The sequence below is a fragment of the Vulpes vulpes genome, chromosome 10 (assembly GCF_048418805.1).
Source record: "Vulpes vulpes isolate BD-2025 chromosome 10, VulVul3, whole genome shotgun sequence".
Classification (NCBI taxonomy): domain Eukaryota; kingdom Metazoa; phylum Chordata; class Mammalia; order Carnivora; family Canidae; genus Vulpes; species Vulpes vulpes.
The window spans coordinates 14,213,908-14,238,380 of NC_132789.1; the positions used below are offsets into that span (position 1 = coordinate 14,213,908).

The following is a 24,473-nucleotide window of genomic DNA, read 5'->3' on the forward strand; positions in this document are numbered from 1 at the left end:
CCTCTCTAGACAGTGCCTGGGTTCCCTCTCCACTTTCCATGGCCCCATCTGGCCCCCTTCTCTCATTTCGGATCCTTGCTTAGCCCTGGTAGGCATCCGAGTTTGCAACTTCTACCCTAGAGCTTTGCTTCTTAACTTTAAGGGGCAAGGGAATGCCTTCCCTTCGCAGAAGCAGTTAAAAGCAGTTAAAAATATGCAGATTCTGCTTCAGTAGGTCTGAGGTTGGGGCAGAAACTGTGCATTTCTAAAGTGCTCCCAGGGGATTCCCATGTTGCCAATCCACAGACTGCACTTTGAATAGCAAAGGTCGGGACCAGTGATACCCAATGGAACTTTCTGCCATGAGGAAAGTGTTTGTTATCTGCACTACCCAATATGGTAGCCACCTGTGGCTACTGTGCCCTTGAAATGTGGCTGATGTGACAGAGTAATTGAATTTTTGCTTTAATTTCATTTAAATCAAGCTAAGTTTAAATAGTCAGATGTGGCTAGCAGCTACTGTATTAAAGAGCACAGGCCTTGAGAGTCCTGTGGTAAATGAATTGCAATGTAGACAATGAGGTCAGAGATAAACACCCTATGAGACAAGAGTCAGGGGAACTATTTTGAAAGCTGAACTGCCAGGTTTCATGAGGAAAGGCTTCCCATTGAGTCCTTGAGTCTCCCAAGGGTAGCTGTTAGTTCCCTGCTTGGACAGTTTGGCCCTGACACTCCCAGAGCCCCCAGGGACAGAACACAGATGGCCCAAACCCACAGACCCAAGCCCGACTCCTCCCCACGCCCACCTCCTCAAGGCCCCCGGTGATTGAGTCTGATGAGCGCATCATGGGGAACACTCAGCCAGGACTCTTTTTAAATGCGAAGTAACAGCAATTAGATTGGGGGAAAGAGAGGAGAGTGGAAATTAGTAGGAGAGTAGACAAGAATGAAAGAAAAAGACTTAGGAAGGGGGAGATGAGTCTGGGGGCTAAAGTATCAGTGAGACCAGCAGAGGGGCAAGGAATAGGGAGATTGGGGTCAGGAGATGGAGGAAGGAGACAGAAGTCAGGAAGAAGAGTGTCAAAGGGAAAACAATTAGGCAAGTATCAGGGGATTAAGAGGTACCCAGAAATGGCCTGGATGGGACAGCTATAGCAGAGGGTCTGCAGGAGCCCCTGCCCCATCCTACTTACCCCTAGGGCAGCAAGTGTTAAATACTTACCTCCTCGGTGGATGATCAGGAGATGACAGGGAGGGGCTTCTTTGGTGCATTTGTTGTGGCACTTTAACCTGCGGGAAAGACAGAGAAGGAAGGATGGATGGATGGATGGATGGATGGATGGATGGATGGATGAGTGGATGGATGGGTGGGTGAGTGGATGGATGAGTGGAGGAATGAGTGGGTGGATAGATGGATAGGTGGGTGGATGGATGGATGGATGGATGGGATGCCCTGGTGGTTCAGAAAGCTCTGGAAGCTGTGGAGATGAAATGGGGTAGCTAAAACACCTCCTTGGCACCTAGGAAATTAACTCTGGAGAAAGTCTACTGTCATTCCATTCTCACAGGTCAGACCCAAGATGTATAGCAACTCTTTCACCAGCAGTGTCCACTTAGGTTTTATGCTTTGAAAGATATTTTCTCCCCTTTCAGTCTGTATTTTTTTTTCTTTTTTTGTTTTAGAGAGAGACAGAGAGAGCTGAGAGTAGGGGGGTGGGGTGAGGGGCAGAGGGAGAGAGAGAGAGAGAATCTTAAGCAGGCTCCAGGCCCAGCTTGGAGCCCAACACAGAGCTCAACCTTACGCCCCTGAAATCATGACCTGTGCCGAAATGAAGAGCTGGGTGCTTAACCAACTAAGCCACCCATGCCCTCTCCAGTCTGTTTTTTAATTTTTTTTTTTATGATAGTCACACACACACAGAGAGAGACAGAGAGGCAGAGACATAGTCAGAGGGAGAAGCAGGCTCCATGCACCGGGAGCCCGACGTGGGATTCGATCCCAGGTCTCCAGGATCGCGCCCTGGGCCAAAGGCAGGCGCCAAACCACTGCGCCACCCAGGGATCCCCCCAGTCTGTGTTTTTTATCTTTATCATCATCCAGTCTTTTTTTTAATCATCCAATCCTAATAATCATCCACTGTTTACTTATAGACTCATCTGCCAGCCATTGAACTAAACATATTACATATACTATGTTATTGGATCTGTACAATAGCCTTACACAATGGATACTATTATCATTCCCATTTTACAGATGGAAACACAGATTAACTGAGCTTTCCTGGCAGAAAACTTGGGTGAGTGGTGCCAACGGTGGTCTCTCCTTTTTCTAAAAGGCTCAAGCAACAGGAACCAGCTAACCAAGGCTTCCATTTAGGATGAGATTAGTGACAGGTATTCCGTTTTAGAGGTAGGAGGAGTTTAGAGTCACAATGTCCTCCTTTGAGACAATGCCACCTTGCTCTTCCCTGAAAAGTTGCCAGGCCTCCAAAGGATAATAAAAACCCCAACTAATTGTGATCTGGCTTTGTCTTTAGAGTTTTTGTCAGTAGGAGGAATACACACTGTGGCAGATGCTATCGGTGCCTGCATCCCTTTGAATTCCCTTACAATTTTTGGCGCGCCAGCCTAACTTGCAGCAGCCAACAGCCCTGCCAGAAGGCACCTGCAGCCTGCTTAGAGGTTTCATATTTAAAAACTCTCTACAGAGAGGTGGGAGCTTGAGATTTGCTCTCACCTTCTTGCCCTTTAGAAATCTGATAGTTCTCTCTAACAGAATGATCCGAACACCCAGTCATAGACTCAACTTTGACTCATCTAGCTCAGTAGTTCTCAAAGTGGAGCCCCAGGACCAGCAACATCAGCACCGGTGGTCTGGGGACTTTCCAGGAATGCAACTCCTGGGCCCCCACCCCAGATGTGATGAATCCAAGACTTGAAGCTGAAATGCAGTAACCTGTTTTAATAAGCCCTCCACCTGAGTCTGATACATGCTGAGGTGTGAGAACCATTGGTCTAGTTGATTGTTTTGGAAAGCCTATGCACGTTTCTCCAATTTTTCTTGTCTTCAGTCTTTTGTGGCCCTAACTGGGTACTCACTGGATTCCTCTCCACGGTGGAAAAATTAGACGTGAGACCCCCGGGAGTGCAGAGGGGCAGCAAGGAGGGATGCGGGCAGCATGGAACAGTGCTAGCATGAATCATACGGCAAAAACATTATTAGCCAGTCTCCAAATCCCCTTCACTTTGCAGCCGGGAGAAGGTTTCTGCTGCTAACACATCTTTACATTTCTCTACCACATGCTAACCACAGTCCTAGATTCAGATGGGTGACAGTATCAACAGAAAATTTAAATTTATTTTTCCACCTGATGTCTTTTTTTTTTCCCCTGGTTGCCTTATACTAATGGATTTTCCACTCATGGTCATAAAATGCATTTTCATCTTTAAATAAATTTATGTAAGCTAAAAAGGCCATAAATGGTAAATAAATAAAAATGAGACTGCTACACAAATATAACAAAATCATGACAGGGTGGTGTGTGAATGATTGAACTAGATTGGGACAAGTTGGCTTACATAATTTGTAACTGTCAGAAAGAGGGGGCAGCGCTTGGCACTCAAAAACCTAAGGTGGTTGAAAAACATTAAGGGGTACTATCGGTCACGAATGTCACAAAGATGCTGTGACTCAGAGAAGAAGAAGAGCTATCATTTGCTCAGTGCTTGTGAAATACCAGGCAATGCCCCCGGGGCTTTACACAATTTATATCATCCTTGTAACAATCCTAAAAAGCAGCAACTATCGTTATCCCCATTTTACAGAGTGAAAAACTGAGGCTCAGCAAATTTGGATAACTTGCCAAAGGTCAAATAGCCAGGAAGAGACAGAGATGCCAAGCCTAGCTCTAACCAGCATGCAGATGCCTCCAAAACCTCCATAAACAGGAAGCTTCCTGGGATCTGTAACCAGCAAAATCTAAAGGGCCTCCTTTGAGATAAGCCAAAGATGTCATCTTGCTCTTCCCCCTATAGCAGCCTGACTCCACAAGGATAGTAAAAGTCCAACCTTACTGTCGATTTGTCTTTTTCTTTTTTCTAAGATTTTATTTGAGAGAGAGAGGAGAGCAGGAACAGGGGCAGCAAAAGGTGGGGGAGGGGGAGAAGCAGACTCCCCACTGAGGAGGGAGCCTGATGCAGGGGCTTGATGTAGGGGCTTGATCTCTGGACCCTGGGCTCATTACCTGAGTGTAGGTAGACGCTCAACTGACTGAGCTACCCAGGCATCTCTGTCTTTTCCGTTTCTAAAGCTCCCAGACTCTCAGACCTACAGGGAAGGTCATGGGTATTGCATCCAAACCCTAACAGGAAGCTCTGCTGAATGTACAACCAGCCTCTCATTCTGCAAATACTTAATTGCACCTACTGGGCTCCAGGTCCTGGGGACACACAGGCAAGGGACAGGGCAGACAAAGCCGCTATCTTTATGGGGAGGGATAAAACACACCTAAACAAAGATCAGATCATTGCAGGTGTGGCAAGATGGAGGGAAAAAATCATAAGGGAAACAGGATGGAGAGTAGGAGAGTGAGAAGGGAAGGGCTTCCAGCCAGTCAAAAGTTTGGGGACAGAACGAGCTTGGTGGATTCAGGGGTCAGAGGGTAAAGGGTGAATAAAGACACAAGGGAGGGGAGAAGGCACAGACAGGGCCCCGGCATCCCTGGCAAGGAGCCTGTATTTGATCTTGCACACCCTAAGAAGCCACTGGAAGCTTGTGACAACTGTGACAGGTCAGACTGATGTTTGGGAAGCCCTGAGTTGGGGAATCTGCTGATGTCAAACTGAGAAGGAACCAAGAAGTTTCTGCACTCATTCTTGTTTGAAATGGCTTGATTCCACCCTGGAAGCTTCCAGAAAGAAATGTTTCCTTTCTGCCTCTCCCGCCTACGAGTCTTCCCAAACAAGCCCAGCTGGAATGGTGACGTGCAGATGTGAGGAAGCCTGTTCGCTCTCGTGGGCAGCATTCTCAAGCAGGGACAGGCAATTTCACACAACCTCTGGACCATGCCCAAACCAGGTCGGGGCAGGTGTGGCCTCTTCTATGACCTCGGTCATCTCCTGCCTCCCCCTGGCATTTTCCTCTCTACTGTCCCTTGTTGCTTGTATTTTGCACTTACAGAAAAGCCTTCCTTCATCTCTGGCCAAAGGGTGGGAGATGGAACGCTTGTCCTTCCAGCCAGCACTTCAAAGGGCAGCACTGGGGACAGGGGCACAGCCACTGCTCACGGAGAAAAGCCCAGAGAACTGGCTTTCACACTAAGACACTTAACCCTTTGCACAGAGGCGCATCCGTCAAGAACTAGCGCCCGCGTGTCCAGGATCTGCTAATTGAGTTGGCAGGATTAGCCCAGGGCTGAAATTACACAGACCCTGGAGGGGAGGGGAAGAGGGATGGAGAGGAGGCTTTCGCAGGATGCAGACACACCATGCCCCACTTACGAAGAATCGTTTTTCCAGCAGAAAACACACAGGATTCCACTCAAATTACACTTTTTCTTTCACCGCTCGCACCACACACTGCGAAGATCGATCACCTGCTTCCCCATCAGATCCCCCAGGCTCACCTTCCAAGGTTCTGATTCGGTCTGTGCTGGGAATGTGGGTTCTCAGCAAGCACATGCCAGCACTCCAGAAGTGCTACATGAGGAGGACACCTTCTACTTCCCAAATGAGAGATATCTAGAAGCCCAGATTTGCTGGAATCCAGCACCTCTCCTCCCAAAAGGAAAATGGGGTCAGGAGAGTATGGAGAAGGAATCTGGGTTCAAAGCCTGACACTACCCCTTCCTGGCTGTGACAATTTGGGGAAGTTGCTGATCTGCTCCGAGCTACAGTTTCTTTATCTGTAGAATGTGGACAATCATAGTATCTATAGTTATAGAGAAATGTAGTATCTGCAGTTGCAGAGAACCCTAATGATACGACATGAGCAGGGTGCTGAGGACAATTACTTGAAGTAGCAAGTTTATCAGGGTAGATTGTTACTGTTCCAAGTTTGTGCAATAGCTTTCCTCTCAGCCCCTGAGATCCTTCCTCTTGCTGAAATGTGGGCTGGCTACAATGCCTAGAGCTTTGAAACACCCATGGGTGGGAGCTAGTTGGGGACAATCCCAGTCCCCTCTCCCTTGGCTGGGACAACTCAGAGGTGTGTAGACATGGGATTGGACCCCAGCAGCCTAGAGCCCTTACCTCCCCTACGAGGTACTCAGTACTGGCTGTTCTCTATTCCCTGCCTTGCTTCCCTGCTCCCCTGCTGGTGTGACCTGGATCACCTCTCAAACAAACCATTCACCCTCAAATCCTTGTTTTGAGGTCTTTAGAAAGAAGGGAGTCCAATCAGGACACCATGATGGTTAAAAGAGGTTCAAAATCCAATGTGGCCTGTCCCAAGCTCTCACACCAAGACCAAGCCCTCTGCTCCTTGTCCTTCGTGTGTCCTCAGCACTTGGTCCTCAATGAATTTGGTTTTCCAGATGCTCCATTCCATGCAGAGGAAAGAGAGGGGTTGGGGAGGACACAGCTGACTTCCCAGGACAAAGCTCCCCATCAAATGTGGCCAAGAGGAGCACCGTGAATTAACGTGGTGGCTCTGAACAATGCCAGGCACCAGGGCAAGGTCGGATGTGGTTCCAGAAATGGTGAGAAGCTTGGGCTTCTGAGTCAAGCTAACCTGAGCCTGAATCCCAGTTCTCTTCTTCCCACACCAAGGGGACATCCATCTGCCTCTCTAAGCAACATGTTCCTCATCTCCAAAACTGTGATGAGGATCTAACAAGAAAATGCCCAAGTAGGGTCCATTCAGACAGCAAACAGGTCAACATTTGTGCAGGCAGGGCTAAAACCCACTTGAGCGGACAGAGAATGCACGCAAACCTCATGTAGCCTGGAACCTTGGAAAGGACATACTTAAAAACTTTTCATCAAAGGGGGTTAAATTTTTTTTTTTAACTTTCAAAGCTAAGAGGATAAGCTTCAGTTATTGAGAAAAGTTGCTTACATGGACTATCTCGTTCCCCAAAGGAGCTGCTAGCTAAATGAGACATCCTCTCCATCTGAAAATTAAATAAATGAATTCATCTTGAGGGCATGATCTGGGTCTTCTTCATTTTTGTAAATCCTGTTCCTACGCCCACCCCCCTTCAGTGCCTGGCCTGGTGGCTGGTGTGTAAAAATGCTGAATAAACACTACGGACAAGGAGGGACAGAAAAGGAAGGAAGGGCAGAAGGGAAAGCCATCCCACACCACTGGTGTATGGGAGCAAATAGTCTCTATCTAAAGGCTTCTTGAAATGATTCCTATTTCTTACAAATGGTATCTCTTGAAGTTTGTGAAATGCAGGAGTGTTCCTGTCTGCATTCCCTTCTCACGACCCCCAGCGTGAGAGCAGGACAGGTGTTGGGCCAGAAGCACAGCAAACTTGCATGGACCTTGCCCGGGAACTGTGGGGGGGGACACATGGCACCTTCCTAAGCAGCTCTGCTGTCTCCCTAATGGATCTGTCATGACCCCCAGTAGCCCCATGGGGCAGATGTGAGCCCAGAGCCTGGTATGGCACAAGGATCAGAACACTAGTCTTCCCCGAAGAGAGGTAGGCATGATTTTTGCTGGTGAACACAGTCCCGCCCATTTCAAGTGGTTCATTGAGCTACTGTGATCAATTTACAAGAAGCTGGCTCCAAGCAGCCCAACTCTCTAAGCCCACACCAGCTTGCTTTGCAACCCATCTGAGCAGGGCATAGCCTTTCCACTCCGGGTGCACATAGTGTGTTTTGAAACCCTGGTCCAACATCTGATGGAGGAAATGTTAAAGAAACACCACCTTTGGGCCAGGTGCTCTTATATAACCTGTTTGTTCTGAACAGCAATGCCATGAAGGGTGGATACCATCACACCCATTTCAAAGTCAAGAAGACTGAGGCTTGGTAAGTGGCCCAATCATATAGACAGTTAAGGGCAGAATGAGGGTCACTCATTCATTTACACACCCCAAAACAGGATTGCCTTCCTCCTCTGTGCCAGATGCTGTGTGAGGTCCTGGGTGTGTGTAATAACAGAACAGGAATTCTTTCTTTAATCATCTCCCTTGCAAACGTCTAGCATGGAGTCCACCTTCCAGGTATGTGAACCTATCTCTTTCTATTTCAAGCATGAACATCTCTCCACTCATCCCACTGCCTCAGAGTTGCCTCCTAGAAAGGATCCCCTACTAGGTTACTGGGGCCTTGGGTTGGCAAGAACCACTTTCCCTGTGGAGGTTCCTCTGGAGATCTACTCCACCAACAAATATTTACTAAGCACTTTCTGTGTGCCAAGTACCATGTTAGCCCTGGAGGTACAAAGAGTGAACAACACAGACACAGCTCTACCCTCATCTAGTTTAAAGTCCAGTCAGAGAGACAGGCAGGATTTGGAGGCCAACACAACGTGGTTATATTATACAGAGCGATGGTGAAGGGCAGGGTGTGGCACTTCAGACCTGTGGGAAGTCCAGGAGGGCTTCCTGCAAGAAGTGGTGACTGAGATGAGCCCGAAAGATAAACAAGAGCTAGCTAATGTGTGCAAGAGAGAGCTGGGCAGGAGCAAAAAAAGCATTTCAAAGCTGTATTGATTGGTAGGCATGTGGCCTGCCACAGGGGTCAACAGTTCAATGAAGCTGTAGAGCTCTGGGTGTGAGGAGAGAGGTAGTGAGACGGGCAAAGGGACAGCTGAGCAAGAGACAGTGCGGTGTATCATCGTGAGCCTGGATTTACCCTGAGAGCAAGGGGGAAGCAAGGGAGGATTTTAAACAAGGAGGCGAAGGCTAGATTAGCATTTTGGAAAGCACCCCCCCCCCACCGCAGTAAATGTCTACAATTAAAAGGCATCCCTCATTCATTATCTGACTTCCTGCCTCTGCTTTCTTTTTCCCAAGTCACTGCATTAAGTACTCCTCAAGGCTTCTTGCAAAATCACTAAACCAAATCATTGCCCCCTTTCCAATGGGACTTGTTTCATTGAATATCCCAACTGAGCAGTTTCGTCTCATCTTGGTTTCCCTGTGGTCTCTCCTTTGAGCCAAGGCTTCTAGAAATGCCCCCATATGCTGTCAGTGGAGGATATCAAATATCAAACGTTTCTTTCCCTCCCTGCTGACAACTCAGTGAGGCTGAGCTCTTTGGCCCATGTCTGGGTTCAAGAGAAAAAAACAACCCAACAACACAAACAGGGTCCGTGGGGAGTGTTTACATATAACATATGATTTGTATGTGTTAACATATGGTTATATGTTAATAAGCTCCAGCAAAATAATGAGCAATGATTAGGAAAACTTGGCACTTCTCTCCATAATAAGGGGATATACTGCAGGACAGCTGTGCATTTCTTAGCTGGAGATGTCCCCCTTGTACCCCCTAAGAGAGGACAGAGTGACCACAGAGTCTTCTTGGCTCCCAGGGCCTGGAGGCACTCAGCAAAACACAAATACCAGTTTGCCCTCTCTCAATTCAAGAAATTGGGCCAGGGTAGTAGGCTGGGGGAAGGAGGAGGGAAAGATGACTGCTCTGGTCCAGAGGCAGGTTGAGATCAGATCCTCATCTTCCATTCCGCCTGTTTAATTCAACGAGAAGCGGAGTGAGGGCTAGCATTTGTTGCTGGTGGACTGTGTAGCTGGCCCTTTACCCATGTAAAGTGGTTAAGAGTCTCAGATCTTGAATCAGAGAGACCAGTTGTTTGATGAGCAGATCTACCCACTGGGAGATGTGGGATTTACTCCTGAAGGCCTCTATTTCCTCATCTGTAAAATGGGGGCGAACAGACCCTACCTTCCACAGTTGTTGCAAGGATTATATGAGATCAAGCATGAAAGGTGTTTGGCAAAATGTCCAGCAACACTCACATAAGGTACCACATATTCCCATTATGATTGTTGCCAAAACAGAAATGTTTCTATTAATGGAAAAGTAGTTCAGGCTTTAAGCTGGTGATCCCTGAAATGCATGCTCATAATTATATCCTGCCAATATCCTGTGTGTTATACAAATTCCTAAAGCTTCCAGGAGCTTTGCAGCAGCTGTGACACCAGTGCTGATCATCTCTCCAGGTTTTCCTGGGTTGGGAAAATTAGTGCACCCACTGGCTCAAACCAACCATGGCTTACTTCACACCTCTAGCTAGCTCATCACCTGTGGCTGGAGTCACTGTACAAAACCAGGAAATTTTCAGATAAAACACTGCATTTTGATGCAGAAACACAGGTGAGGAGAATATATATAGGGCAAGAAAGGAACCAAGAAGCACAGAAAATCCAAAGGAAAAGATCCAACAATAGAGCAAAGCTGGACAAAAGAGTGCAAGGCTCACTCAAATGAAAATTGTTAAAGTGACAGCTTACATAAAAAGACCTAAGTCCTGGGGGATCCCTGAGTGGCTCTGCAGTTTAGCGCCACCTTCGGCCCTGAGCGTGATCCTGGAGTCCCGGGATCAAATCCTGTATCAGGCCCTCTGCATGGAGCCTGCTTCTCCCTTCTGCCTATGTCTCTGCCTCTCTCTCTCTCTCTCTCTGTCTCATGAATGGATAAATAAAATCTTAAAAAAAAAACAAAAAGACCTAAGTGCAAGCATGTCCAGTGGCCTGGCTACTGAAGGTAGGAGACAGGATGTGTATAAAGGGCATGCAAGCACTGGGATAAACTGGAAAATTTGTGCTGGTTAACTCAGTTTTCCAAGCTCATTCTTTACATTTCCAAGTAAATAATTATGGGCCTCACTCCTACAGAAGTGGAGTATGAAACGTTCCTACGTGCATAGATCTGACCCCGACCAACATGGGTCACCTGGGACGTGGGACTTTCAGTGCTAAACACCGGAAAGTCTCAGGCAAACTGAGATGTTTGATCACTCTGTTGAATATTTTAGTAATGGCACCCTAACGCTGGCACTCTAGAACTGAATAATGTATACCACAGTCCCACTGGTTGGCAATGACTGATCTGTTATATAAACCAGCCGTTCTCTACCAAGGGCAACCATGCGCCCCCTGGGAAGATCTGGCAATGTCTGGAGGCAGTTTTGGTTGTCACACCTGGGGATGGAGTGTGTGTCTGTGTGCATGTGTTTTGAGGGTGCTCCTGGCATCTGGGGTCCTGCAATGCCCAGGACGGCCACCTAGACAAAGAATTATCTGGCCCCAAATTTCAATAGTGCTAAAGTCAAGAAACCCTGGTATAAATGCTTAAACATGTCTCCCAAGAAGCTAGATGATTCAGAAAATCCCAAAAGATGAACGGGGAACAAGCATTACAGAAAAGGAGGGAATGTGCTAAATTTTCCAGAACTTCAACCTCATTTCAACCCATGGAGGTGATTTAGCAAGTAGATTTCTCTTCCTACTTTACATTAACAGGATATCGGTTTCTACAGTAAATAAATGCTGAACAACTTAAAGATTCTGATTTGAGGGAATCCCTGAGCCATTAATATGACTGATGCACTCATATGTCTTAATACATCAAATGAATGGTTCAGCCTCATTTTGCTTCAGAGAGGTTTGGAAACTTCCCCAGAATCACACAGCTGGGAAGTGGCAAAGCCAGGCAGGACCCGAACTCAGCTCTCTCTGGCCCCAGGGTCCGGATCCTGCTATTGTTTTAGCATAGAGCAACAGAGCTGAGTTCCCCAGAAGCAGATCCTGAGATGTATGTTCTAGTGAGTGATATATGGAGGGGGTTCTCCAAGAGAACTCCATTGTGCAGGGAGCAGGATAGGAAATGGAGAAGCTAAGCAAAGATGTGGCTTCAGGTGATGAGTCTCAGTCTGATCCCTCCAAGGCTCTGGACTGTGAACTGCACCACTGAGGGCATCTGCCCTGAGCAAGCAATCTGGCCTTCTGTACTCCTGCCCCAGTTAGTGCCTGACTCTGAGCTAGTGGGGGAGGAGAGGGGGAGGCTTCCTCCAGGCACGTAGGGGCAAGGCAGCTGCAATCACCCAAGGGCAAACCTCCAGGGGAGGTCTCAGGTACAAGCTGTTGGCAGCGGCGCCCACAGCAACTGGTAAATGAGGTCACTTGGGAATATAAGCAGGACATCAAGACATATATGGATGGGGGAAGGCTGTGCTCTGTGGCCACTAACTTCATCATCCTGTCTTCAAAGTGGAGGAGTAAGTCCTCGTCCCTGGTCTTAGAGAAAAATGAGTCTTAGCATCTGCAAGGCATTCTGACACCCAAACCCTTCCCATCTCAGGCTGTAAGAGCAAGTGACCTGAAGAACATCAAGACTCCTGGCTTCTGCCTCCCACTCTACTGCCAGGAGAAAAGGCCACCCTGACCAACACTGTCCTCCCCAAGGCCTTATCCTTGGCAAGCGACTCCCTCCAGCAAGATAACAGCTCCAGAGTCCAAGGAATGGGGCTGGATGGGAGTGAGTGGTCCCTACCCAAGCCTGGAGCCACAAGTCAGAGCGGCAGGGCTTGGTACTGTGGCTGCAAAGCAGAACTGGTATTCTCCGGATCCCAGGCCCTGCCTGGTACCAGCAACAGCAAAATATCCTCAAGTCCCTCTAAGTCCTGACCCAAGCTTTGCCCATGCCCTGTCTTCACCCAGAACATCCTTTCCTCTGCTCCACTGAGCTAATTCCCACTCCTCCCCCAAGACTTCAGAGGCCTCCGGGACAGCCTCCCCTGATGTGCATCTCTCCCAGCCAGAGGCAGCCTGGGCACCTCCCCCTATGGTAATAATTACTTACCTGGTTCATCTCTCCTTCCAGATGCATGCTCCTTACTTATGCTTCAGTGCAAATCCGAATGCTCTGGGAAGTTTCTTAAAAATGCGAGTTTCTAGGCCCTATCCCCAGTGACTGGGCCAGGAAGTCTTGGGAGGGGCTCAGACAGGACAAGTTTAAGCTTTACATCACTGGCAGTGACTTTGAGTATTTGGAGGACAGCAACTGTGACTCTCTCACCCTCACACCCCAAGAGGTAGCACAGAACCTCCCCCAGGGCAGACACTCAGCCAGGGAGATGCTGACCTGACCAGAACCACAGCACACTCTAAAAAGAGAGTGGGTGGAGGGGGATGCATGAGAGACCAACAATTCAGATGCTTCCCCACTGGCAGTTTTGAAAGACATTCCGTCCCTTCCACACTCAGTCCCTGCAGTTTAAAAAAGGAGGGGGGGACTTTGGTTCAAACTCTTGTTTCCTAGAGCATAAGCCACCCGAATTTACCACCGTGCAACTTTCCTGCAAGAAATGCAGATAGGGGGCAGCCCGGGTGGCTCAGAAGTTTAGTGCTGCCTTCAGCCCAGGGCGTGATCCTGGAGACCCAGGATTGAGTCCCGCGTCAGGCTCCCTGTGTGGAGTCTGCTTCTCCCTCTGTGTCTCTGCCTCTCTCTCTCTCTCTCTCTCTCTCTCTCTCATGAATGAATGAATAAATAAAATCTTAAAATAGGAGTGGACAGGTTTCCAGGGACCCAAACCTCAGCTTTGCAGAAACCTGTGGAAAGACCCCAAGAAGGAGGAAAGATGCAGATAACACATGCTTAAGAGCTGGGAAATCCATCAGCATCCTCCTGCAGCTGAATCCACAGTCATCAGACAATACGTGGATTGTGCTGACATCCGACCACTTAGAACGAAACTCCATTCCGCGCTCATGAACCTATTAGATGAAAAGTCCTCAATTTAGATAACTGCAAATTGCTTTCTGAGCATAATTTCCTATTAGTTCGCTAATCTCTCTATTCAGAACGCCAACAAGACAGCTGATGATAATTCCGGAGGAAGTGGCCATTAAGACGAAGCAGGAGGAAAGGGGGCTAGACGTTTGTGAGTATCCCGGCTTCCTGGGGGGGGTACCCCAAAATTAATCCATAAAGTTAGTAACAATATTAGCTTTCGTGTATGATGTCCTCATAATGTGCCAGGTACTGGGCTGAGAATTTTACCTTATTTTACCTCACTTAGGGTTTTTTTATTTGTTTGTATGTGGTTTTGGTTTTGGTTTTTTGTTTTTTAACAATCTAGTGGAGTAGATATTTTTTCTCTTTTGACAGAAGAAGAAATGGTGTTCAGAAGTGGTCACACAGCTGTTAGTGGCAGAGTCAGGATTCAAATGCAGGTGTGTGTGTGTGTGTGTGTGTGTGTGTGTGTGTGTGTCTGACCTACAATTCTGGGTTCCAATCATGCCTTATCTTTTTGATTTATCACACAAATATTTACTAGATGAATGTACTGGAGAGATAATGATGAACAAGACTCAAGTTTACAGAAGGAGGCCAAGAGATGTAATAATATAAAAGCCTAAAAAATAGTTAGCAAAGATTGACTACTCTATAAAAAACCAAAGCCAAAACCAAACAAAAAATCTAAAAATAAAAACCAATAAAAAACAAACAAACAAACAAAAAAACCAACAAAAATCCAAAAAACAAACCACACATGCTGAAATGTCAGGCTGGAAAATAAAGTTTGATTTTATCAAATTACTACTTTTATGTAGAGCAGTGGTTCTCAAAATGTGATCCCACGACCAGTAGCATCAGCGTCACCAGGTAACTTACCAGCCAACAAATTCTGGGCTCCACCCCAAACCTGCTGCATGAGGGACTCCAGGGCAGGCCCAGGAATCTGTGTGTTAACAAACCTTCCAGGGGATTCTGATGCATATTCGAGTTTGAGACCCCTGATCTAGAGAAAGAAAATCAGCTCTAAAGGGGAATTTGGAGATCACTCAGAGAAATAAATGCTCCTCAAACTTTACTGTGTACAAAAATCACCAGGACAATCTTAAAATGCAGATTCTGATACAGCAGGTGTGGGCAGGGTCTGAGAGTCTACATTTCTAACCAGCTCCCAAGTGAAGCTGATGCTGCTGGTTCAGGGGACCACACGTGGAGTCCATGGGTTCAAGCCAATCCTTTTCACCCAGGGAGTTTCTGGAATTAACAGAACCAGCAATGCTCTAGGTTAAAAAAAAAAAAAAAAAAAAAAAGCCATTGCCTTTAGGGCAGAATCAAATTCAAACTCATGCCTCTGGGATGCTTTGGGACGACAGGAAATGGCCTGTGTCACAGACCACTACTTTTCCTAAGTTCCCATTCAAGCATGAGAACTTCCCTGAGCCCTTTAATTAAAATCCTAGCCCTTCCCCTGGCCCTTCCTCTCTCCCTTCCCTGCTTTGTTCTTTTGCTTAGCACTTAGCATCCTCTGAACAGATGATCTATTTCACTGGTTGGTTTCCTGTCACTCCCCTCCCCTGGCCTGTGAGTTCCATGAGGGCAGGGGCTTTGTGTGGGTTAGTCGCTGTGATTTCGCTTCTGCCCAGAACAGTGCCTGGCACAGAGTTGGTGCTCAATAGACAGCCGAGTAAATGAACAAACTGTTCTGCCCATTTTTTTCTGAAAAGCTGCCTCCGCACTCTTGGTACTACCTCTCTGCAATGTTACTGTCACGGCTCTTCATGCAAGTGCTTCGGTTCCACCGAAATTCATTCTCTCTCTGTGTGTCTTCCCCTAAGCTCCTTGACAATGGCCTCTGTGTGTTACCTATTTCTGTCCCCCACCCACCTGCCAGCCCATTAGTATGTCCAAAATCTTGCCAATGTTTGAAGACACACATAAAAGACAGTTCAGGGGCACCTGGTGGCTCAGTCGGTTAAGCGTCTGCCTTTGGCTCAGGTCACAACCCTGCAGTCCTGGGATCGAGCCCTACATCTGGGCTCCCTGCTCAGTGGAGACTCTGCTTCTCCCTCTGCCTCTGCCCCTCCCCATGCTTGTGCTCCCTCTCTCGCTTGCTCTCTCTCTCAAGTAAATAAATAAAATCCTTAAAAAAGTAAAAGGCATAATTCATGTGAAAAATGCAGGATCTGGTTCATGGAAGAGTGAATCCACACTTCAGCTGGTGATAGCAGTAAAGCACGCTAATTATGTCCTGGAGAAAACTCTAAGCTTGGTTGTAGCTACAAAAGCACAAAATTGTAGTCACACAAGTGTCAAAAAACCGGAAGCATGCCGGACCTTCAGAGCAATACAGACTCCGCTTTCACTGTTCTGGCAGCTTCTCTACCAGCTGAGCAAACTGGTGAGATCAACAGTGCAATCCAACCATGGCTTGAATTCTGCTTTTTACACACCAGGAGCCATTTCTGCACCAGATGGAGTGAGGAAGAATGTTTTTCGGCAGAACATTGTCATCTGGGGCAAGAACATATCACCGGCTCCTTCCAACGGTCCTGTGGAGGATGCCAGCATCACACCCACTTTGCAGATCAGAAAACTGAGTGCCGAGATGACTGAGAAGTCACTGGCTCAAGCTCATACAGAGAATGCAGCAGTGGAGCTGGGCCTCACACTCGGTTCTGGCTGCTTCCAAAGCCTGCGCTTCTAGCCCTGGTCCCCATCCCTTCCCCAGCCTCCTCCCCCAACCCCTGGCAGGGTCTGAGTCTTTGTTCATTACTTCTAGAACAGAGAGCAGGAGCAAAGGCCGCCTCATGAGTTCTGCCTCTAGGGCTGAAAATTAAAACGGCTCAGAAGGTGTTCAGCCTCACTGACTCCTGGCTGTGTCCCTGTCACCTAATTACCTGACTTCAAAGCCTCCACTCGGCAGGTGTGAGGATGTGAGAGCTGCAGCTTCTCAGAACACGGTGTGACTACACGTGGACAAGGCAGGCCCCCAGAGCCGCTGGTGGGGGGGGGGGGCGGCTATCAGACAGCCCTCAAGGTGGACCGGAGGACCTGGCCTCGTGCCTCTCCGAGTCAGAAAGACCAGGGGTCACCATGCTGAGGGCTCACCTGAGAGCCAGGGTCAGTGGGAGTCCAAGGTGGGGATGCCGGTCTCCAAACAGTAATGCTTGGTCGTTTTTCCCCACCTCCTCTTCTGCCTGGGAACCTATGGCTCTTTAGGGTTGGAACTAATGAATCCTCCACGACTCCAGGAGGGAAGGGAGCTCAGTCTCCTCCATGCCTCAGGTGAGACACCCAGGCTGGGGGTGGGGGGAGTGGGTGCCCGCCACCGCTGCTGTTCCCCCTCCATCAAGGGGCAGGGACGTGGGGAGGCTGGAAGGAGCCCAAACAGGAGTTTGCCAGCCTAGGCTGGACAAGGAAAGAATAATTCCTACATTCTTTTAAACTAAATGGCTCCTATAAAGCAGACAGAGGCATTTCCATTTGTCACCCTTAGAAACAGTTAAATGTTATTGACAACCTTATAGGATTTGGACTAGAGAGATATTTCACACATGTTTATGGAAGGAGAGAGAGAGGCCAGGCAGAAAGGCACTCGAGACCTCCGATAGAGGCCAGAATTCTGTGCCTGGCACCGTGCTGTGTCCTGGAGTACTGATTTACTGGGTGCTTACTACCACATCCACCAGGGATGATGATAATTCCTTTTGTGCAGATAAAACAAAAAATGCAGAACAGAAATGTGAGGTGACTTGCCCTAGGTCACAGCCAGAAAGGAACAGAGCCAGAAAGGAACCCATTTTACTCTGACTCCAGAGCCCACGTTGGACATCACAATTTTCTCTCCTACCGCCCTGCCTTTTGCCAGCCATGACCTGGCACAGAGGGTGGAAGTGGGGGAGGTTTGTGTGGTCGAGACTTCTAAACCAGAACTGGAGGCCAACATGCCGCTAGGGAAGGGAGAGGAGTTAGGGGTCAGGGCTGTGACCTCAGGCAGGTGGCTGATCCTTGCCGAGACTCAGCTCTCACATCTGTAAGATGGGGAGAATCAAATACCCCCTCAGAGGGGAAACAACTTCACAAACTCTAGCTCAGGAATTGGCAAACTATAGCTGAGGAGCCAAAGCCAGCCTGCAGGATATTTTTGCAAATAAGATGCTTTTGAAATAAAGAAATTTGTCACACCCATTTGTTTATATATTGTCTTTGGTTGCTTTATGGTCACTTGGCAGAGTTGAGTAGTTGTAACAGAGATCCTCAGCTCCACAAAGCCTAAAGTATTCACTATCTTGGTCAATTAGACAAAAAGTGTGCCAACCCCTAATCTTAGATGCTAGGAACATCCACTGGGCATCAGCAGACAGTGTTATTTCCAGCACCTTCCATCAGCTCTGGTTCTTATTCAGAATTATTCTCCTTGACCCCATGGCCAAGGGTAGAGGTTCACTCAAGACACAGTTCTGAAAAATGGAGCAAGTGATCCTCCTGAAAGCCAAGACACCAAACTCCGGTAAACTATTTCAAAGCCCAGCATGGCTCTCGCTGACACCAGGTACTGTGAAAACATGCTTCCAGGTACAGCCACTTACTTGCAATTTTTACACTTGAGGCCAAAAAGCATTCCTTTCCCACAGACTGTGCATGTCTGAGACATCCAGTACTTGGTGGAAAACCTGTGGAAAAGAGATAGAAAACATTCAAGGGCAAGGTGGTGGTGACCGAGCTGCTCTCTGGAAGGATGAGCTGCTTAAAGGGTAAGCACACAGGCCCTGGATTCTAGTTATGCTGCTTCTGAGATGGGTGACTTCATCATTTAGACCACTCGAGCCTCAGTCTCCCTATCTGTAAAGTGAAGATGATAGCCAACCTCACAGGTTGCTGGGAGGACCAATGGGCCAGGAATGTCAAGAGCCTCACACAGTGCCTGGTGCATACTCAGCACTCACCCAGTGGGGTTGTGACTATATTGTTACCTGGACACTTGTGACAGTCCTTCATTAGTTCAGCAAGTCTTGCCTGGTGGCTGGCTATAGGCCAAGTTCAGTTCTGGGACAGAGTGATGGATGGAGCTAGAATGTCCTCAGAGAACCACAAGCAAGGTGGAGCCTCTCAAGAGTCCGGGAGACCCATTGCCCCTCACTGCCCAGCACATCACCTGGGGAGCTTTGACAAGGGCCTCCCCCAGAAGATCTCAGGCTGCAAACCTGAGAAGCAGAGTCCCGAAAGTGAAAGCCCTTGCTGATGGTGAGCTCATCCTCCTCTGCCACCAGCACCACTTGCTGCAAACATAAGGCAGTTCGGAGGCCTCCGATACACAGCTAGGAACCAGGCACCCACAGGAACAGAGGTGCCTTAGATTAACTTCCTGGGGATCCTGCAGCTGCTGGGGTGCTTTCTTCCCCCAAGAGATACCAGGCGGCAGCAGAGCCAGGCCACAGAAAAGTATTGAAGGTTGCCGGGTCAGAGTTAATTTTCATTTTCAATTTTTGCCACCTTCAGCTGGAGTTGTATCTAATCTCGACTGCCTCCGAGTGTCAAAATGAAAATCAGAAGTGATTATGTAAGTTGGTGCTTGAGAATTTCGAGGGCAAGTTTGCATCCCTGTGCTCAACTTGCTTGATTTGGGTCAGTCACCCTCCAAGTGGAATGAGCTGCAGCCAAACCTGCATACCGAAGCCAAATAGCAATATTCAGAACAGAGACTCTTGTGGCTAAGGAAACCCCCTCCAGTCCTGGACAGGGGGGTGGTCCAGCCTTTTTCTGCCCCTTCCACGGGACCAGCGAGTTTGGCAGGGTCTACCTTGTGGGATTTGGCAGCCCTTAGGAATGAACAGAATAGACTTGTGTTCACCCCCCAGCCAGCAGCGTGGGGATGGAGGGCAGGCAGCGTGAGCCTCGTAGTGCAGCGTTCTCTTTCCTTTCCAGTCCTCTCCTATCTCTGGGATCAGCGCTCTCTCCTTCTGAGCTCTGGCTGAGGGGGACTCTGAGGACAACGGATGGAATGGGATTTTAATTTCTTTACCAAGACTGGGTGAGTCTAGGTTTCCCCCTCCTGGCATGGAGCCCCGGGAAGAAACAGGGTGAGACTAAAGAGTAACAGGACATTCCAAGTCCCGGCTCCTCTAAGGAGACATTCCTGATGCCCAAGATCATCATCCTTCCCCTGGGAATCAGTGTTTGAATCTGAGGTGACACCAGATCTAACAGTAGGTTGCTAGAGCTGGGGGATGAGGCTGAGCCAGAAGGCAAGGCTGCAAGGCGGGGGGGGGGGGGGGGGGGGGTGGGGGGGGTGGGGGGGGGTGGGGGGGGTGGGGGGGGTTGGCGGCAGTTTCAATCCATTGATGGAGCCGAGCCAGGGGTGTGGCCAACCCGGAGGCGGAGCAGATCAGGGTTGAGGCCAATCTAAGGGTGGAGCCGAGTTAGGGGTGTGGCCAACCCGGGGGAGGAGCTGAGCCAGGGGTGTAGCCAAACCCAAGGTGGGATGGATTCAAGTAGGGAACTGAGGGAGGGCAGTGGGGAAGCCGACAGAAAAGGCCCTTCTTTGTGATGCCTTTCTCCCTGCATCTGCCTGCATCTGCCTGCATCTCCCTGCATCTCCCTGCTGACCATCGAGGCGTCTATCACATGTTTCTCACTGCTTCCTCCACTGGTTCTTCATTTGAGTCCTAACAACTATCCTGTCAACATGTTTCTTCCAAACACTGTTGACGAGGTGCAATTCCGGGAGAGTGTGGCTCATTCGGGCCTCGCCCCCCAGCCCCCCACCCTGTGGCGATGTGTCTGCCCCTGATACTGTCCCCGGCCTTGCAGCCCCGATCCCACGGACTGTCATGGGCTGTTAGCCGCCTAACCCTCCACCGGACCGCAAGCTCCCCAAGGGCGCAGGCCCTACGTCTTGTGCCATGCTGCTGCCCAGGCACAGAAATTCTCCGCGAATACTAGCACAAAGAATCCATGAATGAGTAAACAGCCCCGTCCACTAGTTCCCAGAGGCCTCAGTACAAAGAAAACTCTGAGCAGCAGTGTCCAAAGAACACAGAGGACTGAGGTCAGTTAGACTGTAGGCCTGTCACTTAAATCATGCAGGGCCTCAGTTTCCCTATCACCTGGACATGACCACACCTGTGCTACTTACCCCACTAAGTTTGTGAGGAGACTGTGAAGATAATGACATAAAATGTAGAAAGTTAAATCTGGAAAGTTAAAGAACTTCTTATAAGGGATGTCTAGTAGATACAAGTCTTCTTCCAGAAAGGACAGGTGTACCCCAGGTGAGATTATTTCCACAGACCCATCAGGGCTGGAGCTCTGGGCTGACCTACGTTCAGCAGAGAGCGAGCGTCTCTGAGTTCAGTATGCAATCTTGCCTTCTAAGTAGGGAGGCCCAAAATTAGGATGTAAAGCGTTTGTCTTGACAATGATACCATTTACTGAATGATTATTTTGTGCCCATTGCTTAGCACATTATGTATATTATCGCATTTGATCCTCATGACACCCCATATGTAGGCAGAATTATCTGATGAGAATACTGAACCTCAGAGAGGTTAAGTAACTTCCTCAAGGTTGCAACACTTTGCTAGCTGGGACTGGAAGACAAGACAGACTCCAAAGCCCTGGTTTTTAACCATTATGTGCTGATTTTATAAAGGCCAGGTTAATAAGATGCCTTGATGAGGTTTCAGTTGGCAGAGTAGAGAGGGGCATGGTGACACAGGAGCTAGAGCAAAATATCTGCCCAGCCTTTGCCCACTCTGGCAGCCAGAGATGCCAGCCTTCACTGTGCTGGAGGTGGGCACCAGCGCCCGCAGGCACCCAGCCTACCTGTGCTTGATGGAGTTGCCGAGGTCTCTGCGAGGGATCTGCGGGGACCAGCGCGGCACGGACAGTGTGTCTGCAGGGACAGAAGAGAGGAGAAGAGTCGATTACACAGAGGGTCAGAGGATGGGGCAGGCTCCAGCCAAGCCCCCTGGAAGGAAGAGGGAGGCTCACCAGCGTCAGTGACCACTACCATCACTTGCTAAACCAAAGCTAAATGGAACATTGGTTTAACATGTGTTCCTTGGACTCAAGCAAGTTCCCCTGGGCAGGGCAGCCAGGGAGTGCCTTGAAAGAAGCCAGCTGTGGAAGGCATAAAAATGAGCATTGTTTCCATTTACGGAGTGCTTAATGTGTGCCTGGCATGTGGTAAGTGACTCACATGCTTTAGCTCATTACATCCTCCAAACAACCCCAAAGAAAGGGTTTGTTAGCATCCCCACCCTCCAGACAATGAAACTGAGGCTTGGAGAGAGGAAGTCATTGCTGCAAGGTCATACACTTTGGAGGCTGCCGAGCAGCTGTGAATCTAGATTTGAGAGCCCCTTGAGCATATGCCCTTGTGTGCAAAGTTCTAACGAGGTAGACTCCAAACACCAATCATGCACGGACCACTTTCCCAGTTTTGTCGTGTCCCGTACAGTCCATAAAATTATTTACTTCCTATTTTTAGTTAACTTTGTTTAAATACATTTATTTTAAAAGCACACTCTATATAGAAATCTGATATCACTCTCTGTATATTGTCAGTAACTATGTCCAACTATGTACCATCTAAACTCATTAAAATAAGTGGATGGAGGGGTGGGTGGCTCAGTTGGTCAAGATTCTTGATTTGTCCAATTCTTGATTTTGGCTTAGGTCATGATCTCAGAGTTGTGAGATCGAGCCCTGAGTCGGGCTCCATGCCAGATGTGGAGCCTGCATAAGTTTCTCTCTCCCCTCTTCTTCTGCTCCTCCCCCACTTCTCTCTAAAAAAAAAAAATAAAGAAGTGGATGGATTGAGGAGTGAAAGGAAGGGTGGGTGGATAGATGGATGAGTAGATGGATTGGTAAGTGAGTGGATAGAGGGATGGGTGGATGAATGTTTAGATAGGTGGGTGGATGGTCAGATGAGTGGGTAGATGGACAGATGGGTAGGTGGGTGGTTGGATGAATGAATGGATGGATGGGTGGATGAATGGATACATGGATTGGTAGGTGGATGGATGGATGAATATTTCGATAATTGGGTGGACAAGTGATTGGATAGGTAGGTGGAAAGACAGATGAATAGGTAGATGGATGGGTGTGTAGGTGGTTGGATGGAAAGGTAGGTGGGTGGAAGGATGGATGGATGGATGGGTGAATTGGTGGGTGGGTAGATGTATGTATCTATAGATAGATAGATAGATAGATAGATAGGCTGATGGATGAATGGGAATGAGGAAGAAACAAAAAAATCACACAGATTTCATTCAGACTGGATGCCTGGCTCCGTCTGGTCTTTCCTTTCATGCCTGAGGCTAAATCCCAGAGACTTCTGCTATCACTCCACCTCTGACTGAGTTCTGGGACTTCTTCCGCAGATGCTGAGCACTAGCCCCCACCTTCATTCCACCAGCCGGCCGCCCTCACATCCCTCCTCTCAGACCTCAAAGGCCCTGGGGAGGTGTGAAACAACAGCAGAAATGAAGCTGTGCTGTGTGTGAAATCTCCACCAGCGAGGGAGAGAGGAAGCGAGTGGCTGATCCACACACCAGCTCTCCTTTCTTAGGCCAGGTAGATGGAGCCAGCTCCCTGTTTTTGGGGCTACAAATACCTACATCATTTTTCACAGCCATTGTTATGGAGTGGTGTGTTCACCGGGAGCTGGGGATGTCAGGGAACATTTGACCCCCAACCCATTCACTCCTCTCTTCTGTCTAATGACGCTGTCGACAGCCACCTGAGAGCTGTTTCCAGAAACTCCAATTCTGCCCTTGTAAAGCTGGGACCCTTTCTGGGAGAGCTAGTGATTTTCCAAGCCCAAAGGGCAGAGTAAAGCCACGAGAGAGACAGCGTGATATATCAATCAGCATCATAGCCAGTGGAATTTCCTTTAGTATAACTAAAAGGAAGTCCAAGCCATTTTGCCACTTTTTCCAGTTTCTGAGGGAAACAAGAAAGAAAGAAAAAAAAAAAAACCAATTTCAAAAAAAGAGTCTTCTTTCCATTCCTATCTCATTTGGGGACTTAAGTCTGATTTGGGAAGACGGATGCTACTTGCTAATTCCTTAAAATGCTTTCTCCAGCGCTGGGGCAGGTGCAGATGGGACAGCTGGGCTGAAGAGAAAGTGTTAGTTAGCTCAGATACACAGCCTCGTCACGGGGAATCTACAAAACTAGGAGTGCCGAATGGGCTTCATCTCATGGGACATTCGTAGTAGCTGTCTAGAAAAGTGTGTTGACAATGATTCTGAGACCCAATAGAAAAGAACACCAAGATTGATTAGCAATGTCTGCCACGGGTGAAGAATAAAGCGGTACCAACAAGTGTGCATAAATGGGCCCCTTCTGCAAGGACTGGGACCTCATCCTCATCTTTGCATCACCAGAAGCAAAGTACTTCCTATATGTTTGCTGAGCCCAAGCGTATTATGATAGAAGCACTGAGTTAATTGATCGTTCAATATGTGTTAGGCATCATGCTGCACAGTTTAGAGCTGGAAACTATGCCTCTCGCAGTGTTCTCATTATTCCCTACACAGGAAGACATGGGCACTCAGAGAAATGCAGTGACACGCTACGGGTCACACAGTTAGGCAGCCACAGAACCTCGAGGGGTAATTCTTCAATTGCTCCTAAGTCCAGTGTTTTCAACCAAGGTGACTTTTGGCCCCCAGGAGACATTGGGCAATATCTGGAGATAATTCTGGTTGTCACAGTGGAGTGGGGAAGTGCTGCTGGCACCCAGCAGGCAGAGGCCAGGGATGCAGCTC

At 48.4% G+C, this 24,473-nt stretch overlaps 1 protein-coding gene across 2 annotated transcripts in view; it reads right to left on the minus strand.

Annotated features, from left to right (window-relative positions):
* KSR2 (kinase suppressor of ras 2) overlaps positions 1 to 24,473 on the minus strand; it is a 408,105-nt gene that overhangs the window by 85,201 nt on the left and 298,431 nt on the right. For both annotated transcript variants that reach the window (XM_072722940.1, XM_072722941.1), the window contains exons 6-8: positions 21,520 to 21,589; positions 18,285 to 18,368; positions 1,202 to 1,269 (exon numbers count right to left, since the gene is read on the minus strand). In XM_072722940.1, coding sequence (XP_072579041.1) covers positions 1,202 to 1,269; positions 18,285 to 18,368; positions 21,520 to 21,589 — 222 coding nt within the window. The remainder of the gene's footprint in view (positions 1 to 1,201; positions 1,270 to 18,284; positions 18,369 to 21,519; positions 21,590 to 24,473) is intronic.